The sequence below is a fragment of the Pholcus phalangioides genome, unplaced genomic scaffold (genome assembly GCF_987345545.1).
Source record: "Pholcus phalangioides strain wild (caught in Gottingen) unplaced genomic scaffold, Ppha-v1.0 ptg000017l_1, whole genome shotgun sequence".
Classification (NCBI taxonomy): Eukaryota; Metazoa; Arthropoda; class Arachnida; order Araneae; family Pholcidae; genus Pholcus; species Pholcus phalangioides.
In genome coordinates this window covers 25,264,176-25,281,110 of record NW_028301610.1, presented here as the reverse complement: position 1 = coordinate 25,281,110, position 16,935 = coordinate 25,264,176, and the positions used below count along the sequence as shown (strand labels likewise).

The 16,935-nt window shown below is 33.7% G+C and overlaps 1 protein-coding gene across 2 annotated transcripts in view; it reads left to right on the top strand.

The window, feature by feature from the left end:
• Positions 1–16,935, top strand: part of LOC149072599 (E3 ubiquitin-protein ligase rnf8-like) — a 75,425-nt gene that overhangs the window by 10,682 nt on the left and 47,808 nt on the right. For both annotated transcript variants that reach the window (XM_089246185.1, XM_089246184.1), the window contains exons 3-4: positions 2,383–2,496; positions 15,211–15,393. In XM_089246185.1, the coding sequence (XP_089102311.1) occupies positions 2,383–2,496; positions 15,211–15,393 (297 nt within the window). The remainder of the gene's footprint in view (positions 1–2,382; positions 2,497–15,210; positions 15,394–16,935) is intronic.

Genomic DNA, 16,935 nt, shown 5'->3' with positions numbered 1-16,935 from the left:
TAACGCCACCGACAGTGTGATAATAAAGATTGACATTTCGGTACTGTTCAGCCAGTAACACTTTTTCCTCCTTGGTACGAAATGTTTTCTTTCCCCTACAGTATCTGCAATATGCACATTCAAAGGCAGTAAGAACGAAAGTTTCCTTATTGACTCCAAAAACTGGTTGAAAAGAACTTGCACTCAGTTTTTTGTTCGTTTATTCACTTTTCATTTCTCTTTCAGATAGAAATTTCATGACAAAAATACTTGGAGTTTCGGACATTCCAGTTAATATTTTTTTGCAGTAAAAACTAACCCTCACTTGGAGGGAGAGAACGTGCCCCCCCCCCCCGAAATAATCCTGCCCACGCTACTGCTCGCACATATCTGTAACATGTTTTGTGAAAGAGCAGTGGGTAAAATAAACATTTTCCATTCTTAAATTTGGATAAAAGTGAGGGGAAATTCACTTGCTGTCTCTCATAAACAAAGCGGTCACTCAATTATGGCGTAAACTGTGAGCTCTGCAATCCCTTCGCAGAGCAAGCGTGAGTCCAGAAGGGGAGACGAATAATATTGGGAAAATTTGTCTATCCTGTAAAATACTGGATTTTCCGATGCACCTACACAAAAAAGCCGGGTATGCACTGGACCAATATCTATTCGCAGGTGGAGATTTATTTATTCAATTACATCCACAAAAGGCTAGTTGCATTTACATTGCAGGGAAAAAGAATGAAAAACGAAAAGAGCATGATAAAAATCGAAAGAAAAGGATCAAATAATGACAAACTGTATATACATGGAGAGCTTTAAATTAAAATGGGTATCTGATCAAGAAACTCAAGATGTCAAAGCTTGATAGTCGTTTGTGAAATAACGCGTGTAAAAGATGCCTCAATTTATAATACTCAACAATGATTGATTCCAAGTTCATATTGGCAAATATGATAATCTTTCAATTAATTATTTGATTAACTGAACATAACTCTGGTCCAGGATGATGATTCCGAATGACAATGTTGGTTTTGTTTGCGCATGTTGATAGGCGTGAAAAAAGCCAACATTACAAGACTGATAAAAGTTTTTATAGATGTTTTTATCTTCTTCACACTTATTTTAACTTGATTAAATTTTTATTGCAAAATATGTGCAGTGCACATATCGTCTATATATGAAAATAATTAATTGCTTTAATGAAGAGAAGAAAGGTTATAAATTTTTCCATATTTATGAAACTTTCCACTTTTATTTGGGAATTATGCATAATCGCATGCAAATGTGATGAATGTAGTGAAATTTAACTACATTCAACATTTTCTTTTAATTCAACATTTCAACTTTTCTTTATCGAGGCAATTGATGATCACACAGAATCACTGAACAAGTGTTCACTTTTACTGTATAAAACAATTAGAAATTATTTTATAATATATAGGGCATTTTAAAATTAAAATTTAGTATAAAACCAATTGTGACCGAAGTCAAACGTTGAATAAATGTTAAAATTGTATAAATGAGGTTCCAATGTATATCGTACCTCCTATAAATGGACACTTCCCATTAGTGGACAAAATTTCGTTATCAAGAAGCTCTACTGTATCTGCATCGGTTTCATTCACAGCTGAAGACGTCCGACTCCATTTTATTCGAAGCTGAAGATATCTGCCTCAGCTTTATTAGCCAGGCTGAAGATGCCTGTCTTCGCTCAGGTGGGGATCGAGGAGACGATAGAAACAACCACCCCTACCAAGAGCGAAATAAAATGTTAATATTTGTCTGTCCCGTAAAATATCAGTATGGGACGGTGAAACAAACTTACACAATTTGCCCCTCCCATCACATCGTCCTAGATCCGCATCTGTCTTGAGTGTTATATTTTATAGCCTTGCGTCTCTCTCTCTCTTTTCCGAGTAGCATGGCAAAACCAAACTATGATTCACTTTTTTTCCTTGGTTCAATCGGTCATTTCGACTGCCCGTAAAAAAGAGGTAGTTTTTCTATTGGTTCCATCTATTTATTTGGCTTATAAGTATCAGTGAATACAAGAAACAAATATTTCCTATCTTCCTGTTCTTTGATGGTGTCATTTGATCATTTTACACGCATCATCCTTTACACAACGATTGGTCAGAACTGACCAGTCTATTGAAAGAGAATTTCAATTGTTTTGTTCCATTAACAGAATAAGGGAAAATATCCAAATAAGCCGTTCATAACTGTTGATATTCTTCCATTCTATAATGGAACAAAACAATTGAAATTCTCTTTCAATAGACTGGTCAGTTCTGACCAATCCTCACAACTTCAATGAAGTTCCATTATAGATAATGGGAAATTTTGCATGATAAAAAATATATTTTCTGCTCAAACAGAAGAAAAAAATGTTTTTTGTTGTAGGTGACAATTGGAAGAGATCAAAAAGCACAGATCACCTCTCTCTCTCAATGGGCTTCAAGATATCATTGCTACTTTGAACGACATCCCAAATACTGGTGTATTGTTGATAATACAGTAAGTCTGCTGTTTTTTAAATTGTAATACGTTTTAAATTTTTGTACTCCAGAGTTTAATAAATCTGCGGCACCATAGCAAAGATCTAAAATTTCTGTGTGTGGTTGTTGGATTTGAGTCTGGAGGCCACACAGTTTTTTAAATTTATGTTGGCATGTATACAAATATAATATGTAAAGTGGTCAGAATATCTCAGGATCTCCCCAGTATGACCCAACCAACATGGGTAAAGGGCTTATGTCCCAGAAGGGACAGGGCCTTGGCCTTGTCTAGTCTGACAGTATATCTCAGAAAAGTTTTTAAAAAAAAGGAAGAAAAATATACAGTGAAACTCAGTTATAACGACTTCGTTTATTATGACACCTCAGCTATAACGTCAATAATCCAAAGTAATTCAAAGGTCAAATTCAGTGGATGGATCACATCAAAGGTCATAATCAATTTTTTTCAACTTGAAAGACAAGTAAAAGCCAGTTTCAAGATTATACTGCTTTAAGGGAATTTGTTTTTAATGTCAATTTCTTAAATGCATAATTTTTTTTTCAATTAATTTTAAAAATATATGCTTATACTGTGTGTATGTATTGCTTTTTGTATGTTCTTCAATTTGTGTTCTGCTTTTTTATGTGTGAAGTCTTTCATTGCAATTACAGTGGAATACTTTGCTTTACAAGCACAATTCTTTGTGTTTTGCTCATAATCCAAAACCAGGGTTGGCATAGTTTTACCTGTATTTACCATGATTTTTACCTATATGGTAAAACCCGCAGTTTTTACCATCTTCAGAGTTAAAAAAAAACACTTTCTGTCATTATTTAAAAAAATTATCTTCTCATTCTTTGTTTTTTCTGAAGAAAATGCACAATTTTAAGCCACTTTTGTGCAAACACCAAAAACAAAAATTATTATATTCTTACTAGCATGCCTATTAAAGTACCTATATATGCTCATTTCATCATATTATTATAAAGATTATATATTGTTATACGCTGATATGAATACTAACAGAAACAAGTATAGGCTATAAATTTTGGTCAAAATATCTGTTTATAAATAATCTTATGAGTTCTTAGTGGTAGTAACAAAACATTAGGAAAAACTGCAACATTGATTAAATTTTTTATCATAATTAATAATTGGGGGAAAATTGAGCTACACACACACACACAAACCGTATTTACCAATAATTTATATGTAGTGTATGCCTGTGTATCTCTTTATAAAAAATAATACAACATGTGTATGTGTGTGTATATATTGTACAAAATAAGTTTTATTTTATATATATTTTTATAAAAAGAAGAGACAAAAATAAAAATAGATTTTTACATTGCGGGTCATTCCATTTCAAATCACCCGGCAAAATGCCAAAATGGCACCCATAGTCTCAGATTTCAATGATTTTTTATTTATTTGTTGCATTCACCATCCTTATTAACAGTGTGAAATATTATTTGCATATCTCTAAAACTTTTTGAGAAAAAAAATGTTGAAATTTATCAAAAACTGATGCAGATGACTTTTCCGAGGCTCAATTTTTAAGCGGCATTGTTTGAAAAAATAAATCATAACTTTTTCAATTTTCAATATATTCAAGTGAAATTTTCACTAAAGTGTTCACAAAAGCATACAGAATACGAATAAAAATAATTCATACACTTACATTTGAAATTTACATGCAAAAAAATTATGTAAACTTTGTGGAATTTTTCGTTAGAAAAAATACAATTTTTCAAACGTATTTTTAGACCAGAGGCACAGCAGTTACCAAAACAACTTTTATTTTAAATTTCTCCTAAATATATGAAGTGAAATACTGGAGAAAAAAAATAATGGTTTTTTGAACGTTAATATGTTTATTCTGGCTCGCAACGCAAAATTCATCGAAATAAGACTGGATCGTTCCAATTTCAAATCATTCAACTAGATACTGAAATGCAACCCATCATCCCGGATTTCAGTTATTATTTTTTATTAATTGCTTCTACCATGCTTGTTGACCATGCAAAGTTTCATGTACATATCTCAAAAACTTTTTGAGAAAAAAATGTTTTCTAACCTCACGAATGACGTCTCTTAGGCTAACCCCATTCAAGCAATATTATTTGTGAAAATATATCATAACTTTGCAGATTTTCAATATATTCAAATGAAATTTCTACTAAAATGCTCACAAAAAATGTAGATTATGACTAGGAAAGAAAATTTAAACCTTTGCATTAAAAAATTAGATTGCAAAAAATCGGTGAAATTTAATTTTTGATTCTTTTTATAATAAACACACAATGACTTCCCTTTGCTTTTTCATTTACAAAAGCTCTCCTGCACAGCATATTCAGTGACATTGAACTCTTCAGATTTTTTTTCCTTGTTCCCCTTTCTTAAAGCAAGGGCCAGAGTTAAAATTTACAGTTTTCCCCTTGTTGTGATGGTTAAATTGAGTCTTATTTCTAATTAACTTTATCAAAATAATCATATTTGCTTTCTGTTTAATAACTTCATTAAGTGTGCTTTGAGATTCATTTTCTGGTAATTCTTCAAAAACTTTACAAACATTTGATTTTAATGTGTTGCAAGCAGATTCAACTTTTCTTTTGGCATTGTTTGACTGGCACTGTGGAGCTACTCTATGAAGTTTAATCGGTGACTCTTCTATGTTCTGTAGAGATGAATTTATTTCTTCAAGTGCTTCTTGTTTAATAATTGGCCTTTTTTCAAGTTACTTCTCTACATTACTATCACTGTTCATCTTTTCACAGTATTCAGTTTCTTCACCTAATTTATTGTTGTTTATATTCACTGTTCCTACAGGCATGGCATATTTTTAGCCCTGGAATTGATTTTGTACAACCATTTATTTCATTTATACATGAAAAATACAAGTTTACTATCCTTAAACCTTTTGTTATTTTTTTCTTATGACATTTTAAAGGATTAAAGCATGCTTTCGGATATATTTCATACTTTGAGAAAAAAACTCTATGACACACAGTAGATAAATGTTCAGAACTTGCTCCACTCCTCAATATTGATGTCTGATGGGTCCAATGATGTAATGGGTAACAGATTTTACACTTTTGCATAACACTTTTTATGACAGTCAGATCCAGTTTTTTTCCCAACACTATAAATTTCAGTGTCTTTTCTGACATTTTACTTTGATTCCAAAATGATGATATAAAATATTTAGCTCAAATGGAAATTGTGTTATCATAAGAAAAATTTGCTAACCCTGGAGTAGGCTACTTTATGGAGCACATTTTCTGTCTTCAGCAAGATCATAATTGAGACTTGTATCATTTGATCCAGGGGGGGGGGGGGCAGGCAGTTTAGTTCTAACACTTTTGTTTTAGTCTTCCCAATGAAGCAGCAGCAATTACTCTATCACCTGCTGGGATGATAAAGTCTTATAATTAAATAAGACACCAGCTGCCCTCTGAAGGACAAAAACCAGTGTGCCATAGTTTATATCTTCACAGAAGCTATTATTATTTTTTACAATCGTCATCACAACAAGAAACATCACATCTTATACATCACCACCAGGCATTACATACATTAGGTTTTCAATTCTACTCTCTTCCATCTGCCTCAGCTACAACAATTAGGTTGTAGCTGATAATTATTTCATTCTTTGTGATTTAATGCCTCATATTCTGGCTTTTTATCAGCAATTTTAAATTATTTCTTGGGAAAAATATATATAGACTTGTGTTAAATATTATAATGTAGATTTTTTTTCACACAAGTATAACCATTTCATATTTATCATATACATTAAATATATGTTTATTAAAATACATGCTGTAAAAATCAAAGTAATTAAAAAAAATTTAACACTGTTGTGGTAAAATAACTTTATAATTAAGCATGTTGAAAAACTTCAAAAATACATCTATATATATATGATTAATATTATCTGGGTTTATCAAATACAAAATAATTCTTTATGCAAAAATATATCAGATTGCAAAAGTTTGTCTTTGTTGCATCATAAGAAATATTTATACATCAATTAAAAGTGAAATTAATTATTTGGAATTTGAACACTTCTAAGAATCTGAACATGAAGGTTAAATTTGAAAAATTATTTTATTCACCCAAAACCTTTTTTTTTCACCAACTCCCATTTGACACATTACATTAACATTTCTAATTATTTCATGAATTCATTTAATCCTAGAATTTTAAAATTTATTAATTGTTTTGAATTATTGCATTAACTACTCGTGAAACTTAATTTAGTGAATACTGTAATAAATGTATAAGCATACATGAAAAATAAAATATAAATTTCTTTTTACTAAGCGTGAATCATATTAAGTCAAAATGTACAAATATAATTAATGTAGGCATATAAGTACATTGTGTTTTGTTACTCAAATGTATTAACTGTCAAAATAATGTTTACTTTTCTACAGTCTTCTTATTATATTAATAGGATTAAATTTAAAAAAAAATTGAAAATTCATGCTGTGCATCCAAAAAAAAGTGTTTAAAAAATTGAGTTAAAAATAAAAAAAATAATAAAAAAATTAAATTTAAATGACTTTTTTCCTCTAAGGTTTACATTTTGTCTATTCATAATCTGTATTTTTTTGTGAGCATTTTAGTGGAAATTTCATTTGAATATATTGAAAATCTGCAAAGTTATGATGTATTTTCACAAATAATATTGCTTGAATGGGGTTAGCCTAAGAGACGTCGTTCGTGAGGTTAGAAAACATTTTTTTTTCTCAAAAAGTTTTTGAGATATGTACATGAAACTTTGCATGGTCAACAAGCATGGTAGAAGCAATTAACAAAAAATAATAATTGGAATCCGGGATGATGGGTTGCACTTCAGTATCTAGTTGAATGATTTGAAATCGGAATGATCCAGTCTTATTTCGATGAATTTTGCGTTGCAAGCCAGAATAAACATATTAACGTTCAAAAAACCATTATTTTTTTCTCCAGTATTTCACTTCATATATTTAGGAGAAATTTAAAATAAAAGTTGTTTTGGTAACTGCTGTGCCTCTGGTCTAAAAATACGTTTGAAAAATTGTATTTTTTCTAACGAAAAATTCCACAAAGTTTACATAATTTTTTTGCATGTAAATTTCAAATGTAAGTGTATGAATTATTTTTATTTGTATTCTGTATGTTTTTGTGAACACTTTAGTGAAAGTTTCACTTGAATATATTGAAAATTGAAAAAGTTATGATTTATTTTCTCAAACAATGCCGCTTAAAAATTGAGCCTCGGAAAAGTCATCTGCATCAGCTTTTGATAAATTTCAACATTTTTTTTTCTCAAAAAATTTTAGAGATATGCAAATAATATTTCACACGGTTAATAAGGATGGTAAATGCAACAAATAAAAAAAAAATCATTGAAATCTGAGACTATGGGTGTCATGGCTGGGTGATTTGACATGGAATGACCCTTGCTCAAAAATAAGGAGTCCTGCTGCTGATGAAGGCCCAAGCATTTATCATGTTACAACAGTTTTGTTTTTATAATTCTCCTTTTCTAATGGTTATTAGCTTTTATATATATATATATATATATATAATGTGTGTGTATGTGTGTAATAAACTAATACCTTATTGCAGAGCTTGACGAATCCCAGACGGCAGGTCTCCATGGCAATTGCCACCTAAAATTTTCTGTGTGATCACTAGCTCAGGCAAAAAAATTATGCTTGACTCCTAAAATGTTTGATTGACGCTTAGATTATTTTTGATTTGCCAAGCACTGCCTTATTGGTAAACGAACAGTCTGGTAGTGTTTACAGGTTTTTATACCAGTCAAAACTTTCCTGTGATAAACCAACTATAGTGAAGCTTTTTCTACATGATTTTGTACTAACAGGTTAGCAAAAAAAACCTCAGAAGCAATTTTTATTTTCTAATTGAAAATATCTGATGAACAATGATAATTCTAGCGGTTTTATCCATCGTTCCTTCTACTGATATATATGAAAATGGAGTGGGGAAAAAAATGGATTTTAAAAAAAATTATCAGTGTTATATAAAGTTTGGTCTGGTAACCAACTATAGAGATAACAGTGTATGCAAATATAGTTGGAATCAAATCCCTCTTAAAAGAAATAATAGAAACTCAAACAACTGTTCCATGACTGTCTCCCTCACATCAGCTGCATTCATTTTCAAAGGAAACAGTGCAGGCTAATTTATTTTAAATTATTTCATGTTGACTTATTTTGTGTTAAAGGTTATAGTATTTCTAGGATCATATGAAACTGCAGGGGCTTCGCTTTGAAAATATCTGTTTGCATTAATACCCAACAAGAGGGTAAGACAGTTTTTCATGGGATACACAGGCGGTAGCACTATAGAATTTCATGCGTAACATTAGGTATGCACTCAGGCTTTTAGGTACACACACAATTATAGCATAACACTTGGGGTGATAGATTGTAGTTGTGCTCAGTTTGAAAGAAAGTATTTCATGGGCTTGTGCTGTCAATGTTGCTCTCATAGTAAGTGATGCATTGAAGAATGGGTCCAAATCAAACAAGGGCCCTTGAACTTTTAAAAGGTTTTATTAATGTTGTACAAATACAACGCCACAACAGGCAAATTGCCCAACGAGGTGGCTGACTTAAGAACATCACGGATCCCCGAGCCATTTTTTGGAGGCCCTACCTACTACTGCTACACCACACATGCACCCCCCCCCCCGGAAATGTGCGTGTACGTGTAGTGAAACCTGACGTGAAGTTTTTTTGTTTCTCTGTAATGCTTGTTATGTGTAGTGCTGCCATCTACTAATTTATTAGACTACTAATTTATTGATTAATACACTCATACACACATTTTTTTTCAATTTGATCTTTCATGAAAATAATATTTTAAAAAATGCTTGAACCTGACCCCTAACTTGTTAAAACAGCCTTGCCCACTGTGAGTGAAAGCGAACTGTGTTGACTTTTTAGTTGTTATCACATATCACTTGACAGGCAAGGCAAACACTCAAAACCTCATGTAGACTCTTGCTCATCTAGTAGCCTTGTTTTTACAAATCTGTACAGAGGTGAAAAACTAGTTTGTAAATGAGAACAGCATTTAAAGGAATACAGTGAAACCTCACTACAATGATACTAGATATAAGAATAAATTCCTCTGCAATGATATTTTTTCAAATCTTGTTTAGAATGCCCTATAATCTAATGTTAAATTCCCCAATACAGTGATATCCTTTACTATGATAAGTAGAGCCTGGATTATATGCTCCAACAATATGCAAATATGCAGTTAAAAATGCCAAAATGTGCATTAAAAACCCAAAATATACACCAAAAAATCCTGAAAAAGTTAATTACCAAAAATTAGAAACTAGGCATTTAAAAAGTCACCATGCAAAAAAAGCAGATATGCTTTTGAATTGAATATTTTCTATTTCGTAGTGCATATTCATTTACAAAAAACATCCCCACATATGCATATACTGCATATTCAAAAAACTACATATTTTTAGGCACTTTTAATTTCTAGTTTGTTGTAGCTGCTCAGTAACTAAATAACAGTAACAAAAGAATTTTAAGTTATTACACTACTAATAATTTGACTATTTCTAAAAAAATTAAACGCTTTTGATATATCTCTAGAAATAGCCTTAAAAATAGAACACTTGATGTTTGGAAAACTTATGAGCATTTCTATTAATTCACCAAATTCCACCTGCGGCACAAAAACCGATGCTATAAAAATACAGTGAAACACCCCCCCCCCCCTTTAAGATGCAACCCCCTTTTTTTACTGCCAAGTAATATTTCCCCCTTGTATAATAGAAGTATGCATTTCAAGCCCCTGATCAATGGTCACCCCTCTTTTACAAACAAATTTTGTCCTGCCGGTGACTGCAAAGGAGAAATTTTACTGTATTATTAACAATATATATTTGAAAAATTATAAAAAACTGATTAGGCTTAAATAAAACTTCAAAAATGTGCACTTATTCTGAAAATTCTTTGATTTTATGCATTAATGTTAAAAAAGGCAGAAAAATGCATATGCACATAATCCGGGCTCTAATGATAAGCTTTTTTATAGCTATATTTTTTGAGATATTTTGAAACGTTACACCGATATATTTTATGTTTCACTCAAAATCAAATTCTATATATTTTAAAATTTCTCTTTTGCACTTTTTGAGGATAGTGCAATATCTAACCTCTTGTGTATTATGCAGAAGTGTTATGTGGACAACTGCTTTACAGGTGTAACACCTTAGTGAATTTTATTCATCAACTAATCAGATTATTATTATTTTTTTTTTTTTTTTGTGCTCCGAATAAATATTCAAAATCCATTTTATGAAGGGTGCTAACAACGCTGATTCAGGAGAAGTGTCAACAACAACATAAATTTTGTTATTTTTTGATGCCTGATGATGCTACTACCTCTTGATCAATCATATCGGAGCCGTGGGTGCTCGAGCACCCACAGAATTGATTACAAAATAAAAATCTCCTATATAGCTTTCTGATATTTTTTTCGCAAATGTCAAATACGAAAAAAAAATTTAAAGTTCCCTGTTTCTTCCCTATATGTCTTGAAACTTGAACGTAGCCAGTGGGGTTATTTGTTCAGCCTCAGGCACCTACACAATTGGTATTTTTTATAGAGTTCACGTCCTCTTTTTTTTTCCATTTCTGTCCGTGCAGGCATCCTCTCTTTGCCTCAGAGTAAAAGTGTGTTTTACAATGAATAAACTTCTGCATGGATGTGGGGCAATCCAGACACATGTTTCAGTCGACTAAATGAATGCTTGAAGAGAACAAAAATTTATAAATTAAAAAAAAAAAAAAACTTTTTTCTCCCCAGACCTTTTTTGCAATACTATGCTCTTTCTGAAAGAAAAAAAAACTAGTGCAGTACAAGTTTTTTAGTACAGCAGTAGTGTACTAAACTACTACGCTAGTGCAGTCTCTATGCATGGGCCCATCTGAGCACAGTCAGGGGCCCCAAGCATGGCCAACACATCCTCATCAGAGCCCTTGGGCTGGCCCCCACAGGCAAGACTTTTTACTGCCCAGTATGGTTAATTTTTAGTGGGAAACCAAAAAATAATGCCAATCGTCTCTGGTCCCAGGGCTAGAATCCAACCAAGTCAGCCCCACCCTTGAGGAGAGGCCATGACCTCAAGATAAGAGGGGTATCACAAAAATTGAGGTTTGGAAATTTTCGAGAGTTTCCCACAGGTGGCAACTACACTAATAGCAAGTGTTGAATTATAAAAGAAAATTAAACGGCTTATCACGAAAAATAAAAATTAATTCATTGAGTACTGGGGAGCTGAAGAGTAAATCGAGCGTTGCGTGACTTGTATTGTGTTACATCATGAAATTTTTGTGCATTCCATTTTTTTCATTAATTTTTAAGGTAATATATAGATAATGAGAGAGAGATAATGTGTATATTATAACATCATATAAACAGGGATGGCTCTTGGGCTGTTGCTACCCGTGTAGCCGCACAGGGCACTGCTATAGGGAAAAGTACTAGATCAGGAGTAAAGAGAAAAAATAATTGCAGAAAAGTTTAGAAAAACATGTTTCGTTTGTAAACAAACTCGAACTATATTGAATTAATGTCTCTCTGAGAAAACTAATTTTTAATGCATTTTACCTAGCTAGGAACACAGTTGTGAATTTTGGGGATCACTTCACTGATGTGGATTATACGCCAAAGTAATGCATAGCTCAGGGGCAGCCTAAGAGAGGGTGCAAGGGGTGTGGTGCACCCGGGCAGCAGGTTGTGAGGAGCACCAGCCAGCCTAGTCTTTTGTTTAGGGACATGAATTTTTAAAATTTTGGAATACATGTATAATAAAAATTCAACAAGACACCGCACAGTCACTCTTTTTTGAGCCATACCTTGAAAATGAAGATGTTGAAAAAATTGAGGGAACAAATAAGGCCTGGGATCAGAGCAGCTCTGTTCTAGCTGGTGTTCGCCAGTGAGAATAGGGAAAGCAAATGCTATCGGAGTGGGCACATATTGTATGCCCCATGTGCCATGTCTACTTGCCAAACAATATTGAGTAAAAAGAAAGAATTTCAGAGTAAATAGGGGAACCCCTTCTCTTGTTAATAGTGGTGGAATGGGTGGGAACTTTGCTTGCCTTTTTTTAGGGGGCTATGATATTTCATTCTACTGTACTTCTTTTTTCTTGAACCTTTGAAGCCTTCACCCTCCCCTATTGTGTGTACACATATATTTTTCTGGGTAGGCGGTGGGAGACGAGAACTTCCTCAAAACTTTTAAACACCAATGTGTGTGTATGAACACATTAACGTGCTTGTCACTCCTTAAAGCTACATCAGCACACAGTGGAACATTTTTATGGTGTCCAGATGGACGTCTGGAGAAGAAGAAGAAACGTCCATACATACAGTCATTATTTTTTATCCAAGCCTTCGTTGAGTGTTCCAAAAAAACATAAAATCAACATAAATCATCTTATTTATTACTTGCTCAGGATGAGAAATTGGATGGAATGTGAGAACTGGGCCTTTCAGCAATTCTATAGCAAATTTTTTTTCGGATTCTTCTCACCTGCCACATGTACCAATTTTTCAGAAATGGCTTCTTCCCAAAATCTTTGAAAAACGGATCTATATAGAAATTCTTATTTTAATTCTTACAACAAATTTTCAGTTGGAACATCCAAAAAAAGGAAAGGCATTTCTCTCTCTCTTTGGGTTCTCTTTTCCTAATCTCATTATTCATCTATTATCAATATCTGAAATGTAAAATGAAAAATTTAAATACAAAATTTAAAGGCTCAAAAATCATAGATTGCAGCACCAGTGGTTCTTTCTCTGATAAGGTTGTGTGTTTGCCTGCCATTAAATGAATTATATCTGAATGTGTCCCTAGTTTAGGCTGATTACAGCTAGTGTTGTTGTTAAACCATGTTAATATTTGATCATTTATACCAAGGCGAACTAAATTGACACTAATGTTTCTAATGATAAGAACGGGGTGCAACCAGGAAAACGCAAACAGGGGTCTAATGCACCAGGCGCTGGATCAACAAGTATTTATTCATACAAAATTCTGGGGGGTGCGAAATGATGGATACTTGACCTGGGCGACCAACTCAGAAGCCCATCTGAATACTCAAATATTGAAGTTACAATTTTTGGTTTCATTATTCCAGTGGGCTGGTGCTTGGATGCCAAACCACATTTGTCAAATTAATCAGAATGTAATTCACTTTCATACTCTATAGCCTGCTCAAAGAGCTTATTTTTGGCAGACTTGTTTATAGTCATCACTTCATTTTCCAGGTTTTAATTTTTGTGCGCTGTTCCGAGAATGTATCTACATGAGAATATAATTATTGAAAACATTTTTATGAATTTTAAGATTCACATTTTTTAAATATTTTTCTTGCATAACGAAAAAACCGACTAACCAGGGCCAAAAACAGACCTTTTGTTAGCCAGGTCAAGCACGCATACCGGCACCCCGTGTGTAATGTAGAGGAAGCAGTTTGAGGGTAAATTTGGAGTCCTTTCTAGCCCACCTCCTTAATTAAAGCTAAAACAAAAAAATGGGTGGAATAAAGTGAGTTCTTTTTAAACATTTTTCTCCTTCAACATTCTAATTTTCTACTCCATCACACATGCTGCATAAACAATTTTCACCATATATTGCCAAGGCAGGATCTAAAATCCTGCAAACTACTCTGCCATAGAAGGCACGAACTGAAATGGGTATTTTTTGGTGCACCAATTGAAGGGGAGGGGTGATTTTTTTTATCACCAAAATATTACTCGCTTACACTTGAAAAATCTACGACTGCCGAAGTATTTTTGTTCAGAACTCAAAAAGTTTGTAAGTCGTTACTATATTGATTTTTTTGGAGAGGTCGCAACATTTTTTTTCAGAGCTGCAAAAATCTCAAGCCTGGCCCTCACTGTGCAGTATGTTCAAACATCGTAATCTGACTCTATCCCTAAGACCATTACCTTAGAATAGGTATTTTTGTGTTAATAGGTGTTATTTTTTCATAATCGTTAAAAAATTTAACTCCAAAAGGAAAAAATTATGATGGCTCATCAACACAAGCTTTGAGGCAGATGATGTTATCTGATATAATTAAGAATGGTGAAGTAATTCTGCACCAAAAAAAAGGACAGTATCTTTACAGCTGGACGTATGGTCAAACTATATTGCTGCGTGAACACTGGTGCGTGATTTTGGATGCAATATTTATTTTTACAAATACTTTTTCAACTTTTTATATCCTTCAAGAGGGGGCAACACCCCCACCTTCAACATACACCTGTATGAGCACTCACGGGTCGGAAATACATCTGACGCACCAGCTCTTGATATAATGATAACCTCTCTACAACAATATTTTTTCTTGACATGCAGAATATTGTTATATCAAGGTTTCACTGTAATAAAAAGTTTGGGACCAGAAGATTAGTTTGTAAAAAAAATACAGTTTGTAAATTAGAGGTTCGTAAAATCAAGTGTCGGCTGTGTATTGCGTTTATCAATACAAAATTTGTCTAAAATTTTTCTAAATTTTTGTTTGTCTTGAAAAATACTTGTAAACCAGAGTTCCTCACAATCTGAAGTTTCATTGCACTTTCAGCAGCATAATTTGTATTGTATTAAATATATTCTTATGTTCAGTTCCTGTCTGCAATGTGATTTTATATAATTTTATATTTATAGAGTAGTAATGGTGTGTATGTGGATGGAAAGCGAATTACTCCTAAACATCCATTCATCCTTAAAAATGGAATGGAAATATCACTGGGACCAACGGATTTGACAATTGGAAGATACCAGTTTTGGTTTTCAAGTACTTATACACACCCAGTGGCAAAACAGCATACTGGCAGGGGAAAATCGAAAGTAAATATTGAAATTATAACTAAATAACATCAGAAAATTTCTCATTATTTTAGTCTTTGTACTTGTTGATCATAACATATAAGTGATAGACATAAAATAATTGAACATAATAGATACATAATCTGTTACTTATGTATAACATAGTTTTAAAATATATCACATAAATGCATAAGTGGATACAGGCTTTTCAGGTGCAGACAGCAATCACAGCGAGTGTGCATAGTTAGTTGTCCAATTTCAGTGGACGATTTTCCACCTGCGCCATTTTTTAGTAAAGTGGGGAAGTGATCACCTATACATAAATGTTTGGCATTTTGATATCCCAATACCTCCTCTTCTTGCATAGTAACAGGAGCGGGAGATCTTGCATAATAACAGGAGCGGGAGATGCTTTAACAAGGAAAGAGTTCAAAGATGTCATCCTCAAAAAGTTTCAAAAAAATTGCCACTAACTTTACTCATAAAAATACGCACAAAAATTCAGGGCGTCCATAATTAAAAGACCCTATTTTAAATTACCCTACAGGCAAAACCAGTCATCAGAAAGTGTGAAGGTTTGTGGAGGACTTCATGAAGTATGTTCACTGGACCACTAATATATTTGCCACATTGTAATAATTATTAATCTATTATCAAGATAGGATTCTAATAATTTATGAGCAGTTCCTCTAATTCCACATGTGTGCAATTTAGCAAACAATAGGGGTGTAATGTGATAGGCCTCCTCGTGGTGCACTCTGGGTAATGCTAAATCTATCACACGTCATTGTCATCGCATTTTTGTGCTCATATCATTCACTTTCAATAGCCCAAATTACATGTTTATTTCTACACATCTTGCAGTACATGTCTTGCGTCTCGTTTTGTCCTGTACATGTTTTTGTCTTTTGTGTCCAACCCCTCATTGTGGGCCCCGCTCAGGCGGGGAGGGGTCCTCCCGGATGGGGCATTGCTTCTAGCGTATGCTCCATCCAGGACGCTGTCTACCTGCGTGTTTGCAGTGCGTGGAGACCCATAAGGCTGGAGATGGGGATCCTGGTTAGCCTGATGCGCTAGCTTTGGCCTCGGATTCAGCCGAAACGGGAGGCCTGGATTAGCCCCGTCCAGGTCAATCGGCTGTGGTCGCCTCGGTGGCTGAAGGGGTTACACTACTGGACAGGTAAAGGGGCTGGGCCTGCCAGATGTCGTTGAGGTTTGTTGGTGCTGCTTCACGACGATCTTGGATCTTGAATGCGTCTGCTCGCCTGTTTCGGTGGTGTATAGCTCTCACCTAACCTGACGTTGCTACTAACCTTCACTGGTTACGTGGGCGCGTCCCCTCGTAGGGCTCCATGGTGGGCATGGTGGGTGAGAGTGGAACAATACCCATTCAAATATGGGAAAAACAAAAAATGCACCAAAACGTCAAAGAACTGCTCTTAGTGAAACAATTGTCACAGAAACCGCTTCTTCAAATCTATCTACTGTCTCATTCTTCTTCTTGCACAGTTCTGATACCGATAAACAGCTGTCAAAAGTATCACCATTCTTGATAGATAAAGC